The 17,091-nt window shown below is 43.4% G+C and overlaps 1 protein-coding gene across 1 annotated transcript; it reads left to right on the top strand.

Moving 5' to 3' along the window:
- The first annotated feature begins 1,048 nt into the window (after nt 1-1,048).
- On the top strand, nt 1,049-7,951 carry EDN1 (endothelin 1). The gene is made up of 5 exons (XM_070403439.1): nt 1,049-1,415; nt 3,015-3,174; nt 4,567-4,725; nt 5,103-5,216; nt 6,724-7,951. Exons 1-5 carry the CDS (start codon nt 1,352-1,354, stop codon nt 6,824-6,826), a joined length of 600 nt encoding a protein of 199 aa, XP_070259540.1. The 5' UTR covers nt 1,049-1,351; the 3' UTR covers nt 6,827-7,951.
- The last annotated feature ends 9,140 nt before the right edge of the window (nt 7,952-17,091 follow it).

The following is a 17,091-nucleotide window of genomic DNA, read 5'->3' as shown; positions in this document are numbered from 1 at the left end:
CATTACTAAATGTGAGGCATTATCTGATCCCTTTGTTCAGCATCCCATTTCTCCTTCCCAACACCACCGAGCTTTGTACAAGAACACCCCTTCGCCCTAAATGAAGGCAAAGGAAAAGTCCCAGGAAAGGTGTCCCTACGCAGGGAGTAAATGGCATGTTCTGAGGGGCACCCCTTTCCTATGGGAGGCGCCATTCCTTGCCCTGCCGCAGCTCCCACCTCAGGTGGCCTTTCCTTATGTTATTTGGAAGCCAAGGCTTTTATTTTCTGTCTCCATAAAACATCAGCCCTTTGCTCTTCGTCTCCCCCTGGCGTTCCTCTTCTGCTGTTTCTTAAAATTCGTGTTACTGAACGCGGTGTTCCCCGCAGGAGAGAAAGGTGGGCACAGGAAAACCTTGGGGGTGACTCCTCACCACTGACACTGAAAGAATTGGGTATGACCTGAAAGCGCTCTATTTTTTTTAAAAAAACTTCCTTTCTTTGCGATGACCTCTTTAGCCGTGGACGCAAAGAAGTTCAGCAAAAAGGACTTAGGGGAGGGGCTCAAAGAAAGAGAAAAAAGTTGGATATTCCTAAATAATTTGTCCCCCAGTGGGGGGAAGTGACTAGGGAGAGCACTCCCTTGTTTGATCAACGCTAAGCAATCGGAGGGACATAAAAGGAAAATGAAGCGAACAACAATTTTAAAAAAATTCCCCGCACACAATACCATCTATTTAAACGTACTCATACTTTTCATACCAATGGTATGACTTTTCTGGAGTCCCTCTTGTGATTCTTGAACTCTGGGGCTGGCAGCTTGCAAAGGGGAAGCAGACTCCAGCGCTGCACGGGCAGGTTTACCAAAGGTCTCCAATGGGTATTTTCTTTTTCTTAGCCCTGCCCCTGGATTGTCAGACGGCGGGCGTCTGCCTCTGAAGTCAGCAGTGATTTCCTCTAGAGCCCGGCCTTATCTCCGGCTGCACGTTGCCTGTTGGTGACTAATAACACAATAACATTGTCTGGGGCTGGAATAAAGTCAGAGCTGTTTACCCCCACTCTATAGGGGTTCAATATAAAAAGCCGGCGGAGAGCTGTCCAAGTCAGACGCGCTCCTGCATCTGCTGGGGCGAGCGCCGCGAGGGTCCCTGGTCTCGCTGCTGTCCCCGACGCCACCGGCTGCGCGCGTCCTCAGACCGCTCCCACTGCCTCTCTCCGGCAGAAACTTCTTTCCTCCCGGCCGAGGAGCTCCGGGGCTGCCGGATCGGATCGCTCTGAGAGCAGAACAACCAGAAGCGCTTAGGGGAACTGAAGCGGCGTCTCTTCGTTTCTACTCTGGGCTTAGTTTGCAGGGAATTCTGATTGTTTTCAGAATGGATTACTTCCCCGTGATTTTCTCTCTGCTGTTTGTGGCTTTCCAAGGAACTGCAGGAACAGGTAGGCGCGTTGGCTTGTAAATCTCTGGATGTGAATGTCTTCTTATCCGTCTTAATGCTTTCCTTGCTTCTGTTTCCCCCCTTCTTTTTATTTCTGTAGCTCAGATATCAAGTCTCTGGAAATTACTACTCAAAGCTACTTAAATTTTCTAGTGGGGAAAACAATCCACTATTGAACACAATTGCTCCTGGAGCATTAAAATGACATTATTGTTATTGCACAGTGTACTTAATTGGCTTTTAACAATGAATCCAAGAAACGTAAAGACAAGCTATAATTTAGCCAAATGTATATTTGCAATGTATGTGTTCATACAGGTAATAGGACGCATAGGAACGGAGATCTTATTCAAATGCTGTTTTATTAGTGTGTTAATCTGCAAAATATTTAAACCTTTCAGCTTGAAGCCAAGGAATTTTATTCAAGCCATTCAAGCAATATTTGAGCAGTAAGATCACCTGCAGAACAGTCTGTTGAATAACCCCCCCAGGCGGTTTCAGGGCGAAGCAGATGTTTTCTTTAAAATTTGTCATTATTGACTGTAGGTTTCTTTTGGCAGATTTTTGGCACCCAGAACAGTGTGAGCTCTATCTTCAGTTTTGTTCACCTGTCCTGGGAGGGGAGCGGGGATAAGTCTTGGCTGCTTACAGATTTAGAAAGAACGTGTGCATCTGCCCAGTCCCCCTTCTAGGGTCAATGCACTTGTTTTGTCTTTTCATGACCCTGACTAAAGAGAAAGGATGTCAAGGGAATGAAAATCCTGGAATGTGTCTGATCATGTGAAATGTACAAAATTGGGCAGATAAGCTGCATGGCTAACTCATCAGGAAGAAGAGCCGGTGCTGCAGCTGGAGCGGGAGGCGGTGATCCCACACATGCCCGCTGCCCTGGGGACTCTGAAGTCAACATCCCCGGAGCCTTGGCTAGGTCCCCCAGCCGCTGCTCAGCTGCTCCTTAGGTCAGTGGTTTCTGTGGAGGTGGCCGCCTGGAATGAATATGAAGAGCGGCTTTCTCTTCTTTCCCTCCAATCATCCCCCCAAAGTTCTTGACCTCCACCTAATTTCAAAGGGTATATATCACCTGGGCCACTCTCTGCCCTACACACATGTGAAGTGGTGGGTACGCCCCTAACCAGAAGGTCATTCTGCATGGGACAGAGGCTCCAAACCTAGGAACAGGCAGGGGATTTATTCAGTTCTAGCCTTTTTGTCATCCGTCAATTTTAAGCCACTGCAGGTTGTGCTGTCTGTCCTACTAAGTGTCAGGCAGGAGCCAACCCAGATTCTAACAGGCAGCAGTTACACGCATTTCCTTGAAGGTTGCTTCGAAGGGGCTGGTAACTCCCTTTCCAGGTGGTTGTTTCTTCTGCACTTGTGCAATCTCTCCGAAGGTCGATAAGGCAGTGGGGTAAAGGTGAAGTCATGGTAAGGAGGGAATAAATGAAGAGCCCTTTCCCTCTGTGTTCCCTGCTGTGGGCAGGCTGTAGGCTTCATCTGCTCTGCTCTGCTCTGCTCTGCTCGTCCTGGCGTCCATCTGTGATGCAGCGCACCCCTGGTCTCCGATGGGACACCCCCACTGACCTGCTCTTTCTCTCCCCAGCCGTCTTGGGCGCTGAGCTCAGCACGGGGGCGGACAGCGGAAGAGAGGAGCCCTCTCCCAGTGCACCCCGCCGCTCCAAGCGCTGCTCCTGCTCGTCCCTGCTGGATAAAGAGTGTGTCTACTTCTGCCACCTCGACATCATCTGGATCAACACTCCCGGGTGAGTCTCTAGAGGGCATTACAACCCTAGTCATTCCATTGCTCTGCCTTAACCAGAGAGGGGAGCCCAGTTACTTTTCTGGAAAGCATGCAGTTTGCTTTTCTGCCAACATGGAAATCACCCCTGGGGAGGGCGCAGTGCCCCTCCATTCCTGAAAAGAACAAGGCAGCTTGGTTCTTAGCAGCAGAAGGGAGGGTCTTCTGAGGCCTGTGGCTCAGACCACTCATGGCAGGAAGACTGTGAAAGAGCTAACAGCAAGCAGGAGGCTGCCACACATTCTGAGGAGAGACTTCAAGTGTGGGGACAAGGGAATGGTCTCTCAGTGGGATCTGCTGGGGTTCAGGGAATAAGTTGCTGAGGTCACATGGCTTCTCATGGGAGGGTAAAGACTTAAGAGGCAGAGAGATCAAAGAGATTCATAATCCAATCCCTCCACTTTATGCAGACAAAAACGGAGACCCCAAACATTGAAGCCACTTGTGAAGGAAAGAGTTCATGGCAGTGCTAGACTGAGAACCCGGGAGTCCTGACTCCTCTGTACTTTGCTGTTAGAAAAGCCTATTTCAAGACAGTAATAGAAACATGATCCATAGATGTCTTTTTTGCTTCCAGAGTGAGGAAGGCACTTTCCGCCCTTTCCCCCTGAAAAGTAGTTCACCCATCAGAAGCAGTCATAAACAAAACCACCTTTATGGTGCCTGCAGGGCCCCAGTATAGTAAAGGACGACCAAAATCAAATCACATTAAACACACCTACAGAAGCCTAATACTTAGTAAGGTGGATAATTCTCCCAAGGGGAGGACTTTATTTCTTAAGCAAGAATCAAAACAAACACATTGGAAATTACTGGAGAGCATTCTGGCAAGGAGTCCTTCTATGGTCATATCAGCAAATTGCAGACATGCCAACCTGGGCATCCTCCCGCCCCCTCAGAGGGGACTTCTAGCCTTATCGTAGGATCAGAATTGAACATAGGTATTCCAAGTCTTGTGAGTCATGGTTTTCAAGTCCCTATACCCCTCCCCCCAGTATCTATTGCTAAATGGAATGTTATAAAGGGAAGGAAATATGAAACAGATACTAAAACAGAGATGTCATAATTTTGGACCAAAAAACAATGCTGCTTGTGTCGAGAAGAAATTGAACTTTGTTAAGAAATGGAATGGAATTGAATTAGAAAACTGGTTTCTCCTGGTTGGGTATATACATACACTCAGGGCCCCTGTCAGACGTGTGATCTTAACTTGTCACACCTCATGCTCCCAAGTTTTGCTACCAAACAGCATGTGGTGAGCTCCGTGTGTTCCAATGGGATGAGTTTACCCCATAGAATGCAGCGTTTTGAAGACTATGAATCATGCTAATATCTTTTGTTTCTCTTTTGATAATAGGAAAATTGTTCCATATGGACTTGGAAACCCTCCTAGGACCAAGCGATCCTTAAAGGATTTATTTCCTACAAAAGCAACAGACCGGAGGGACAGATGCCAGTGTGCCAGCCAAAAAGACAAGAAGTGCTGGAATTTTTGCCAACCAGGAAAAGAACTCAGGTGAATAGAAATACCTTTGCTTTCAAACAGTTTTATGTTCTCCTGACCTCTTTCCTATTATAATGCTGCAAATAAGAAGCACAAACTTCCAGTAGTAAAATAAGTAAGTCATGGGGAGGTAGTGCACAGGACAGAAAAAATGCCAATATTATCGTAATAATTTTCCACAGTGACAGATGGGTACTAGACTTATGGTGATGATCACATCTCAAAGTCTATAAATGTCGAATCACTATGTTGTACACCAAAAACTAATATAATACTGAATGCCAACTATACTTTAATAAGTATTTTTAAGAAAAAGAGATGAACAGAGACATTGTGAACAACTGAAGGTACCATTGCTGAAATGTTTTTCCCTGCGTGTATTTTAACAGGGGCCAAGACACTATGGAGAAAGGCTGGGCTAATCGCAAGAAAGGAAAGGACTGTTCCAAGCTTGGAAAGAAGTGTATTCATCAGCAGCTGGTGGAAGGAAGAAAAATGAGAAGGTAAGAGGCTCCTAAGAACCACTAGTTCCACCACCAATGCTAATGGACTGCTCCCCCAGCCACTCTTAGCTTGACTGGAGAAAGGCTCAGGAAACAATAGCAAAGGGGCTCTTCATAGTCTATAGATTAAAAAGAGCAAAGGAATCCCTCTCAAATCTTTTTTTGAAGGAGTTGAAAGCAGGTCACTGCCGACTTTGGTGATCTTTAGCACACGCCCGTCAGTCTAAAGGTCGATTTTTCCAAACAAAGTATATCTCCAGACACCTTTGTCATTTGGTCATACCCAGTCTTTGCCTCTCTGAGTCAATAGATTTACTACTTTTCCTGAGAACCTAAAAAATATTTCAGGGAGAGGTCTCTCTCTCTCTCTCTCTCTCTCTCTTACTCTTTTTAAATCAAAGTGTCATGTATGATCAAGTTCTTCAAACAGCAGCAGTTACTCAAATGGCCAAAGGGAAAATAAAGTTATTAGGTAAGGTTGGTGAGAGTTAGAACATGCCGTTTTTAGGATTTATTTATTTATTTTTAATAAGGGAACACATTTGGTGGAGAGCCAACACCATTCCCAAAAGCTCGCTCGTTTTCTCGTTAGGCATGAGCTGGGGCAGTCAGGAACCTGGGTTAGGCAACCCCATAGGCTTGCCTTGAGCAGCTCCACGGTGATGACCCTTTCAAACCCTAAACGTTGTGGAATTCACAACCTGGAGGGAAGAAACTTGCTTTCAGATCTGTCACATGTCCTCCACTTCCCTCTCATGGCCTGTGGAAACTTTTCCTAGAAACCCAGTGGCAAGGCGTTCTATGACCGAAGTGTTCTGCGCACAGGCCTGGCCGTCATGAACTGCTTCTGGGTTGTTTACTACGAGGCATGGGACACCCTCGGCTGTCTGTGGCTCCAGACTTGCCAGTGCAGTTTCCGTAGTTATGTTATGACCTCAGGCCACTCATGCTCCCTAGATCCCAGGATTACATAAACCAGTTTCTGAACTGACCTGGAAATTATTTTTTATCAGTTTCTGTTATATAAACTATTATATTATGCAACTTGTCCCTCTTTCTTTCTCCTGTCAAAACAAACAAACAATAACAAAAATATTAAAACTTCAAAAAAATTTTGTTTTAATTGTCAACATTTGCTTTGGGCCTATGTGTACACCCTTTAAAACTTTTTTCCCCACTAAAGGTGGGATGGGGATACAAAAAAAAAAAAAAGAAAAAAGGAAAAGAGCTTACCTGTAGTTTACCTTAAAATTGTACTTTAAAATTGTATTTAATGCCCAATTACCTTTAGATATGAGCACATTACTCTTTCTCTCTGCACCCCTTCCCCATTTTAGGCACCAAGACAGGCTTTATTTGCACCTGGGGTTAGCAAAGGGCCCATGGTGGTGAAAGTTCAGAAACCAGAATTAAATTTGTTTGTGCCAGACTCTAATTTCAGATATTTCTTTTGCCCAGTAATGATTTTTTTTTTTTAAATCACATTTGTTTTCTCTTGTCTTAATAGGTTGGAGGCCATCAGCAACAGCATCAAAACTTCTTTCCGTATCGCAAAGCTGAAAGCCAAGCTCTCCGGAGAGAAGAAAGTGACCCACAACCGAACACACTGATTACAGCCGTCGCGTCCAAAGCCTTCTCCTCCACAGAGACAGCGTGCTGCGCGGCTGGCTGACCGCTCTCTCTCCACACTGGCCTGCATCAGAGCAAAAGCATCCTTCCTACTTAGAACATTTCTTGCTCCAGCCTGGCGGCGGATCAGCATCCTCCTTCTAAACATTCCAAAAACAGTTAAGGAGTCCCCCGACCCATCTTCATTGGCTTCCATCAGTGGTAACTGCTTTTGTCTGTCCTCCTTTGGATTGACAATGGACCATTCTGAGAAAGCAGAGAACACGATGACTTGTAAATTATGGTGGCTTCCTCCACAGGGAGGAGACTCCACTTGCCGGTGGGGTTCCTGAAGAGGGTAGGAAGGAAGTGTTTGTGTCTCACTCAGGCGCCCGGCACAGTTCAGGGAGAAACTGCATAGTCCAGGAAGAGATTTCCTAAGGAATGCACAAATTGAAAACATACTCGAGTTAAAAACAACAACAACTCCAAAATCTTTATTTTTTAATTCACAAAATGCAAAACTGAAACTGTTACTACTATAGATCAGGATGTGTTTCATAAATATGAGTCTACCTCACCTGTATTGCACTCTCGCACAGATATTTTCCCACCTTTAATTATTGCCTCCCAAACTCTTCCCCCTCCCCTCCTGTTACCCCCCTCCCCTGATACCTCCATCCTAAATCCTAGCCTCATAGAAGTCTTGTCTAATGTGTCAGTGGTAGATATAACATTTTCATGGTAATCTACTAGCTCCAATCCATAAGAAAAAAGATAATTGAATCAGAAGATTCCCTTACCTTGATTTTTGGAAACGCAATGGTATAGGGTTGTTTATGAAAGACATTGAAGAGTAAATGTTGGTTGTGCTTTAAAGCAGTAAAATTATTTTTCTTTATGTAACTGGCAAATGGAAGAGATTGGATTAAATTTTGATGTACTTATTTTTTTATAGATATTTATATTCAAACAATTTATTCCTTATATTTACCATGTTAAATATGTCTGGGCAGGCCATATTGGTCTATGTGTTTTTTAAAAATGTATTTCTGAATGAAATTGAGAAAATGCTTTGTTTTGCCTGTCAAGGTAATGACTTTAGAAAATAAATATTTTTTCCTCTACTGTACTGATTTTGAGTCATTTCTGAAATTCCTAAGAAGTGGGCCAAAGTGGTAAGAATTCTGAAGGGAAAGGATTAAAGCTGATTTGTAAGAAAGGTGACAATTAGAAGGAAAAAAGTCTTGGCTATTTGTTTAAAAAAGAACTTGATCTGCAACTTAGTTGCCTTTGGATCACATTAAAGTAAAATCAAAACCGAACCCAGCTTTAACCCCCCTGTCTTTCCCGAGTGGCAGCCTTCTGTTTCCCATTCACCTGAAAACACTCCAGGGACTTCATTCATTAGCTTTGCTTAGGCTACTAGGCAGGATCCAGCAGTTTAAGCTGATGTTGTGGTGAGAGGTGCTTTCTCCATTAATGGACTGAAGGAAGCAATGGCAAGGCGACCTCCCCAAATGTGCCCAATTATACAGTTTCACACCCGCGAGGAAATGGCTGGCTCAGAGTAAGCCAGGGGCCCCCAATGGCTTTATATTTGCACAGAGTAAGCATGTTGTTTATTCAGGAACACTGAGTACCCTTGATTCTTCGTGGTAGCCCAGGACTGGACACATGCCTATGGAGGCAGAGGAACCAAACGCTGATCCCAGGTCTCCTGCAGCCCAGCACCACCCTCCTCTCCACTCTGCCTCAGCTGGCTCGGCAAGACCATTGGGGGTAGTAGTATTGTAAATGGTTGTTACCAACTGAAGCCCATAGAGCCTGATCAGCTTATAAGAATCCTCACCACCCTTCTCTACTAGTGTCTGAAAGAATGTCTGGCATTCAAGAAATATTAGCTCACAGGGATCACTGTTGTCCAAACAGTGACGCATCTGAAAGATGTTAAATAACAGCCTTCAGGTGTGCTTCATTCTTTGTCAGTGTCCTGGACAGAGTTTCTATTCTTATTGGCATTGTTTCCCGTCTTTCACTTTTTTTTTTTAAAGGGACAGTGCAATGTCTTTGGGGAATTGCTTATAAAGCTCACTTTATCTAGCGAACTGTTTTCTCAGTGTGTGGTTCCCGAGGAAACTGTGACAATTTGTACATTTTGACAAGGGACTCGGCCTGAATTTAGCCACTATTTCACCCTCAGCAACCATTCAGTCTCCCTGTGTTTTGAGTTTTCTCATCTGTTAAGGGGGTTGGGGTGGGGATTTCTCTAACAGCTTTCAGAAAGGCTGAGACCAAAAACAAGTTGTGTTGGGCGTAGAGGACGTGGTCTAATACTTTTAAGAGGGATTGTGATAGGAAGAAACCACTGAGGAAAGAACAAAGGTGATAACATTTTCTTCCTCTTCCTTTTAAAAAAATATTTTGACTTTTAAAGCTGCTTCCCCCAAGTTCCCTGCTTGAGTAACTGGCAAGAAAAGTAAAAAGTATGAAGCCACTCTCCTAGGGCATGAGGGTCAGTAGTAAAATAAATGAAAAGGTTCACAGAAAATGAATATTTTAAAAATATACAGAAGATTCAATATTATTCACGGCTCATGCCGGCTTGAGGGGTGAACTGATGGGACAGTCTGTCATACTTCCTGCAATATTTTTAGGCAAGTGTGCTTTTTGGAAGCCCATTTAGGACAGATTTCTCTCTTCACACTAATTGCCAGGCAGAGCTTTGATCTCAGGACTCTCAGGACTCCAAGGACGAGAGGATCCTGGGTGGGCAGTGGTGACCTATGGTGAAAGGAGGGGAGCCCACTAATGGATACTTCATCCCCCAACCCCAAGGGAATGACTTCTTTTGTGAGGGAAACCATTGGCTTTAACCCTGCCCCTGCTTCCTGAAATACGTAGGGCATTATATACCAAGTAGAGTTCTCAGCACTCAGGGTATCACACTAAGCTAGAGCTCTGCTAGGAAGACCCTAACGATTTAACAGCAACCCCTTATCATTGTAGAGGACTGTATTTCCCATAGACTTTCACATCCCTTCTCCTATTGGACCCCCTCTGCCAACAATCTTTTTGGGATGTTGGGGCCATATTTTTATACCCATTTGACAGCCCAGGAAACAGATATACTGTGACTTGTCCAGACTCCTCCCTTCATTAGGCAAATAGCAATACTGAAACTCAGGACCCCGACCCTTACTCCTTAAATTTCCCCAGAACTGAGGGGATAGCACTGGCCCCGAAGTTAAATTATCCTGCTAAAACTTAGGAGGGTAACAAATTTAATTATATTGAAAATCTTAAAACAGCACAACAGCAAATGGAACAGAATTCTTTTATTTTCAAGTGGTATTGAAATTTTGGGACATGCCTTTAAAAATAAAAGAAAAACAATTCTAACAGAGTTTGACTAACTTTAGATAAATTAACTAAACTTGTATTTAACAAAGTGAAATAATTCCACTGGAAGTCTCTTTCCTTAACCAAACAAGAAATCATTTTATAGCTCAAATGTTCTGCCAATTCCCTTTTTGCTACATGATCAAAGATGTGCTTTCACCATGTCAAGAATTCTCACTTGATATACACATAGAAATTGCTCAACCACCTGTCAACTTAAATATCTTCTTCAGGAACTTGATAAGATGCCAATTACTCTGCTATGGACATTGCTCACTGGTTTGTTCCCTCATAACTGGTTCATTTTGCTCTGAACAATGCCATAGGTGGTGTCCCTCAGTTTGGTGAAAGACAAATGCACAAGACAATAAGAATATGATTTTATTCAGGATATTACAATAAAGAAAATGTTCGTTAATGAAGAATATTTCAAGTGAAGGAAGGAGGTCTGGGATTTTACAGAGGCAGGTAGACAAGAAGTTGTCTACGAGTCTTGTGGGAGTCATGAAGAAGAATGGAGATGGTCTTCTCCAAGTTGTTGAGAAAGGATTGAGGGGATTAAGCAAGAGCAGGGTGGTCTTTTGGGGTTAGCCATTTCTTAGAACACAAAAGGGGAAGGGAATTTCTTGACCCTTGCTTTTGGGGAACACAGGGCTCAGATCAAGTTCAACTTTATCATCCACCTTTTTGTTCAAGATGAATATCATTCATCACTAAACAACTCAGCAGTGATCATAAACCTTCTGAGTGGGGTAAATTGGGGTTTCAGAAATAGTTTCTAAAGGAATCTATCTTCTACAAAATCAGTTGAACCATCTGTACAGAAGTGATATAAAAGGTTAATGATTTTAGGGTCTGGGAGATCAGACCCCTTAGAAAAGAATGCCTAAAATGAAAAAGAGAAATCTATACTAATAATAGGCTAGGTGGTCATCACACCCTCACGTAGTCACAAGATGGCCATCACAAGATAGTTGCACACACAGTTGAGGTGGGGCCCAACAGCCACTCCCCTTAGTGAGGACTGGGGGTCCTGTGGCTCTGCGCAGCGTGAAGGAGGTTGGTCCCAGTGGAGGAGGCGGGTCGCGGCAGGGGTGGGAAGTTGTGGGTGATCAGGCTGGCAGGCAGAAGTGGTTAGGGGCAAACAGGCAGGTAGGCAGGCAAGCAGTTAGGAGCCAGTGGTCCCGGATTTTGAAAGGGATGTCTGACTGCTGGCAATCAGACATCCCCTGAGGGGTTCCAGATTGGAGAGGGTGCAGGCCAGGCTGAGGGACACCTCCACCCCATGCATGAATTTCATGCACTGGACCTCTAGTGTTAATATAAAAGGTTGTATTAAAGAGCCAGGAAAGATTGAAAATTTGATAAGGATTGACAATTTGGGAATGTAACAGGAGCTAGTCCAATTTGCAGTTAATAGCAAAACCGATTTTTCCACAGTTGGGGAGCAAGTCAATTAAATAACCACCAGACAAGATAGAGTTTGCATATGCATCAGTTATTCACAATTTAAAAATATACCTAAAATTGCTCAAAGACAATGAACAGGGCTAGAATCTGCTAAACTGGAAGGATGTGCTATATGATGTATAGATGTCATTGAAACACCAAATGTCTCCTTACACTCACCCCACTTTTGATTAAAAAAAAATCTCAAAGTATGATTGTTCTTGATGCTAAAATAAGGCCATTTTAATTAAATTTGACATAGTTATTTAGAAAGGTATAGAAAGTGGTAATTTACCATCTAGGCCCTTTTAAGTTTGCTTTCTGGAAATGTTCATAAGGAATTTCAGTTTGAATGTTTTAAAAAGTCTCTTGAAGTTGGGGAGTTAAGCTGGGTATTCCCTATCAGATTTCACCTGTGGTAGCTGTATATTCGGAAGCATTCCTCTCTTCTTAAGGTCCCTCTAATATGCAATGATTCATGGACCTGTCAAGAGTTGCCTTTCTTACTCACTGGAAAGTCTGGGAATCTGTATGCCAGGTATCAGGCCTATTTGCCCACGAGGGCCTTGTTCGCATTAGCTCTATAAAGCCAACTTTTGTTCTTTAAAAATTTCTGGACATATTTAATTAATGAGCATCATTCTCAAATATGACATTCCAGGCAAAGCCTTGGTTGCATAACCCATATTTTCAATTATGTCATGGTAACAAGAAAGACATATTCTTATTGAACCTCCACAAAAATATTGCCATGAAAATAAAAATACTCAACAAGAGTTTCTGAAGTCTGGAGGAATCAGATAAGAAAAATAAGAAGTTATTAACAAATGTTTCATTTCAGTTTACAAAAGCAGAATCTATTAGATTACTTGCATAGATATCTTCAGAGGAAAAAGAAAGGGCTTCCTTATGTATTAAAAAAAATAGAATATTAGGAAAACCATATTCAAACAAAAAACCACAGTCATTCCTCATCTGCTCATTCAGTCTCATGTAATTAAATCTTGTTCCATTTAAGCTGCAGTTGGCACTATCATGAACCCATCTGTTTCTCAACTGGAGTTCTAGAAATCCTGACTCACTCCACTGGGATGATCTCAAAGTCAATAGATGCCACCAGAACTCCGTATCTAAACTCTGTAGTTGGTATAGTCCTCTTTTACAAGTCTCTGAGACAGTACTTCTATGTTGAAAATGATACACTCTGGCCTGTAGCAAGAGCTTTCAGGGAAGCATCAGAGAAAAACAAAAACTATCTGCAGATGACAAAAGACTTACTAGTAAGATGGCTGTGGGACTGAGTACCGATAATTTTCAATAGTGAAAGATCTGATAATAGTTCATTGCAAGAACAATGCAACTGGCAAGGAAATTTCGTTGTTTATGTGACATGCAAAACAAAGATAAGAAAGTTAATACAAAAATTTTAGACAAAGTAATAATAAGACAGTGATTTCCCCCATTTTCAGGAAGAATTATATCTATCTAATTCATAAAAATAGATGAACATTAAAAAAAATAGATGAAAATTATCTTTACAAAGAAAAAATCTTCAGATATAACTGTAATAATCCTGACAAAAAGTCATGAATATTGTATACCAAACATATAGTTGGAATATACAAGAACATATCAACTGTCAAATAGAGAGATTCTGTAGGTCTAGAGTGCCTCCTGAACAGCCACATGTTAATCAAACTCCATAGGTGAGTGATGTAAACCCCAAAATGAAAATCACTGGCTCCGAAGATGCCAGATTCAAATTAAAGAAGTAAAATTGTGACCAAGTTAATATTTTAAAGAATAACTAAAATTATAACTGATAAAACTATATACTGTCATCCTATATAATAAAGAGGTAATATGAAAATTGACCATCACGCCAACACACAAGATGGTTGCCCCCATGTGGACACAAGATGGCCAGCAGGGGAGGGCAGTTGAAAGTGACCAGGCCTGCAAGGGGGGGCAGTTGTAGGCAATCAGGCCAGCAGGGGAGGGGCAGTTGGGGGGGGGGAACCAGGCCTGCAGGGGAGGACAGTTGTGGGTGATCAGGCCTGCAGGGGAGGATAGTTGGGGGGGGACCAGGCTTGCAGGGGAGGGCAGTTGGGGGGGACCAGGCCTGCAGGGGAGGGCAGTTGGGGGTGACTGGGCCAACAGGGGAGGGCAGTTAGGGGAGCCCAGGCCTGCAGGGGAGGGCATTTGGGGGTGACCAGCCTGCAGGGGAGGACAGTTAGGGGCAACCACGCCTGCAGGGGAGAGCTGTTGGGGGTGACCGGGCCGGCAGGGGAGGGCAGTTAGGAGCAATCAGGCAGGCAGAGGAGCAGTTAGGCGTCAATCACGCTGGCAGGGGAGTGGTTAGGGGCAATCAGCCAGGCAGGCAGGCAGGTGAGTGGTTGGGAGCCAGCAGTCCTGGATTGTGAGAGGGATGTCCGACTGCCCATTTAAATGGGCAGTCAGACATCCTTCTAGGGGTCCCAGATTGGAGAGGGTGCAGGCTGGGTTGAGGGACAACCACCCCCCCCCCCCATGCACGAATTTCATGCACCAGGCCTCTAGTTGTATAATATTAAGCAAAGTAGCACTAAGACACTGCTAAATAGAAACATGCCAATGGTTACAATGGCATTGACAATTCTCTGGGAATTTTGAATGTCAGAATCAAATCTTTACTGCGCTACTGATGGACAAAGGTCTGTAGCATGGGAATTGGACTTACCTTTGGGTCCCTGAATCACCAGTCAGGAGCATGGAGGCCTCTGGCTGGCCTTGTGCCCCCACAGGAATGGATTTCCAAAGGTGAGGCCCAAGTCTCTCCAAGTCATTGCACCCAACGGAGGGAGTCCTTGTTTACCAGGAGAATGTGGGAAGAAAGTGGGGCCAGGTCCACATGAATGTATGGAGCAAAGTGGTCCAAATGCAGTTAAATGACTAAGAGCATAGGCATAGTTACTGGGTTTCAACATACGTAGATTCAGATCATAAGTCCACCACTTATGTGACCTTTGGAAAGCTATTTTACCTTCCCGAGTCTCCAACTATTCATATCAGTATATCACGGAGATAATAATACCTGCCACAGAGTGTGATTATAAAGATTAATATTCCACAGAAAAGAAAACTCCAGAGACCAGCCCTTTGTACGTCACCAAAACCATTCACTGTGTGCCTCCAACTAACTTCTTCTGTGTGATCTTCACCCTCCACTTATACCTTCGATTTTAGGTACTATTTTCAGGACACATTTCTCAAATTTTGTGTAAGGTTTGCCAAAAAAGTAAAGATTCCCAGGCCACAAACCCAGAAATTATGATATAGTACATGGTGGGACACAGGGAACTTCATTTTAGCAAGCATCGGGTGGTTCTGATGTAGGTGTTCTTTAGGTTGTAACTGAAAAAAATATTATATTAGCTGTTCCTCACCCTGTGTGACCCTTCTCTGCACCCTGATTTTCATATACTGCTTCCTCTGAACAAATGCCCTTCCTTCACAATTCTGCTGATGAAACTGTTTTTATTCTTTAAGGCTCTTTCAAATGTTTTCTCTTGTACAGGGTCTTCCTGGACTTCTCAAGGCAAAGGGGCTCTGTTCTCTCACCTCTGGTATTTCTTACACATCAGATTCCCCACTTGACAGTGAGCTCTTGTAGGGAGGGACTGAGCTTATTTATCTTCATGTCTTCAACATCTAGAGAAGGCATGATCTGAATGACTGGTGAGTGAAATGACAGCCCCAACCCTGTATTTCCAAGAAAATGATTGGAATCTCCCATCTTGGCTTTAAAAATACGCCGAAGCCTGAACTGAGAGTTTCGAAAAGGTTCAGGCTGGAATACAGTAAGGTCTGTCAAGCAATAAATTGGAATTATATTTGTAATACATGTATATGATAAAAGACTGGATAGTTTTCTAGAATACCAGTCTCTAAGAAATGGTGCGAACACATCACTGCGATAAGTCAGAAAACCGGTGCCTGTTCTCTGAGGTTTCCACATGCAACTCCTTTTATTGCTGGCAAAATAGAAATTTGCTAACTAGATAGTTTCCTTGAGTAGAAATAAAACCTTTCCTAGCCTCAACCAATCTCTGCATTTTTGTGCATGGATATGTCACTAGGGCAATGACAGGCTGCTCCCTCTCTGAGTCCTAACAATCACCCCAAGTCAGCAGAGGCAGCTGACACTCTGAAACCAAATGAGGCGTGATGAGGTGCTCTTCCCAGGGACGAATGCTGTGTAGCGATGTATATGTGAATGACACCATTTAAACTGTGAGGAAAAATTGCTCTCTGGCCATGGGCAACAAAAGAAGCCTTGAAATAAAAGATAATTACAAAAAAAGCTTAAATGATAAATTTAGCTATATATAAACAAAGAGCTTTTCAACTTTGTGAATAAAAAAGCGGTTTCAATGTTGGGAGTCAAGAGTGACTCCCTTTGGGAGGTGGTCGTGACTGGCCGAGCGTGGAGGACTTCTGATGTTCTATTTATTTCTTGGTCTGGGTGCTGAAAACATGGGTATGTTTGCTCTGTGGGAATTCTTCCAGCTCTCCATTACATTATGATATATGCTCTTTGCTGTATGTGTTATATTTCAAAAGTGTACCTCCCCCCTCTCAAAAAGCAGCCTTTTCCTTTCTTCAATAAATAAATGCTGAACAAATATGTGCAGAATAATAGTTTGAAGGGCTGCCAGATTGTAGCATGCCTCAAGGAGCATAGATGTCTTGGTCTGGCCCGGGCATCCGATGTGCATTTTCACCTGATGGAGTTCATTTCTTTGTTGTTCCATGACCTAGCTTTCCTCTTCAGAGCAAAAGCCTCCTTAGCATTTTTTTTTTTTTCTTGAATGATGTCCCCATCTTCACTGTGTACAAAAGGTTCCTCCAGAGCCATTTCCCTGCCTCAGATTAGTTTACTTGTACGTGTTGCCTGGCTTTGTCAAGTCTTGATGTTTTCCTGAAGATGGTAAAATGAGCCAAGTGATTTCATCTCTCATGGCACACCTTGAGGACATTACTTGGACATGAGCCAATTTACTGCTCACTGCCTGAGAGACATTTTTCCCACGAGCTAGCTTACCTCCCCCTCTCTCACAAAGAACTTCTTCCATGGGAAAGGACACATCAGAGAATTCGGAGCATTGTAACCAGTGGGAAATATACTTGACATGGGAGATGCTGTCCCCACTCCCTCCTTTCACACCCACTCCATACTGACGTGTCAGCTCTAATTTCTTACCAATGCTTGGGTTTCACCTAAGCTCTCTTTGCTTGCTAATGCTCACCAACAAATGGATCCAGTAAAACAGTGGTTCTCAACCTTCTGGCCCTTTAAATACAGTTCCTCATTGTTGTGACCCAACCATAAAATTATTTTCGTTGCTACTTCATAACTGTAATGTTGCTACTGTTA

The sequence above is a fragment of the Myotis yumanensis genome, unplaced genomic scaffold, assembly GCF_028538775.1.
Source record: "Myotis yumanensis isolate MYYU_CA2020_CCGP unplaced genomic scaffold, mMyoYum1.0.hap1 SCAF_2, whole genome shotgun sequence".
Lineage (NCBI taxonomy): Eukaryota > Metazoa > Chordata > Mammalia > Chiroptera > Vespertilionidae > Myotis > Myotis yumanensis.
Note: the sequence above shows the minus strand (reverse complement) of the source record. Positions and strands in the feature narration are given on the sequence as shown.

Bases quoted from the DNA above. Each gene is read 5' to 3' on its own strand.
- EDN1 (XM_070403439.1), top strand. From the start codon at position 1,352: ATGGATTACTTCCCCGTGATTTTCTCTCTGCTGTTTGTGGCTTTCCAA. The intron at 1,416-3,014 runs GTAGGCGCGTTG...TTCTCTCCCCAG, and splicing joins CCAAGGAACTGCAGGAACAG to CCGTCTTGGGCGCTGAGCTC. The intron at 3,175-4,566 runs GTGAGTCTCTAG...TTTTGATAATAG, and splicing joins ATCTGGATCAACACTCCCGG to GAAAATTGTTCCATATGGAC.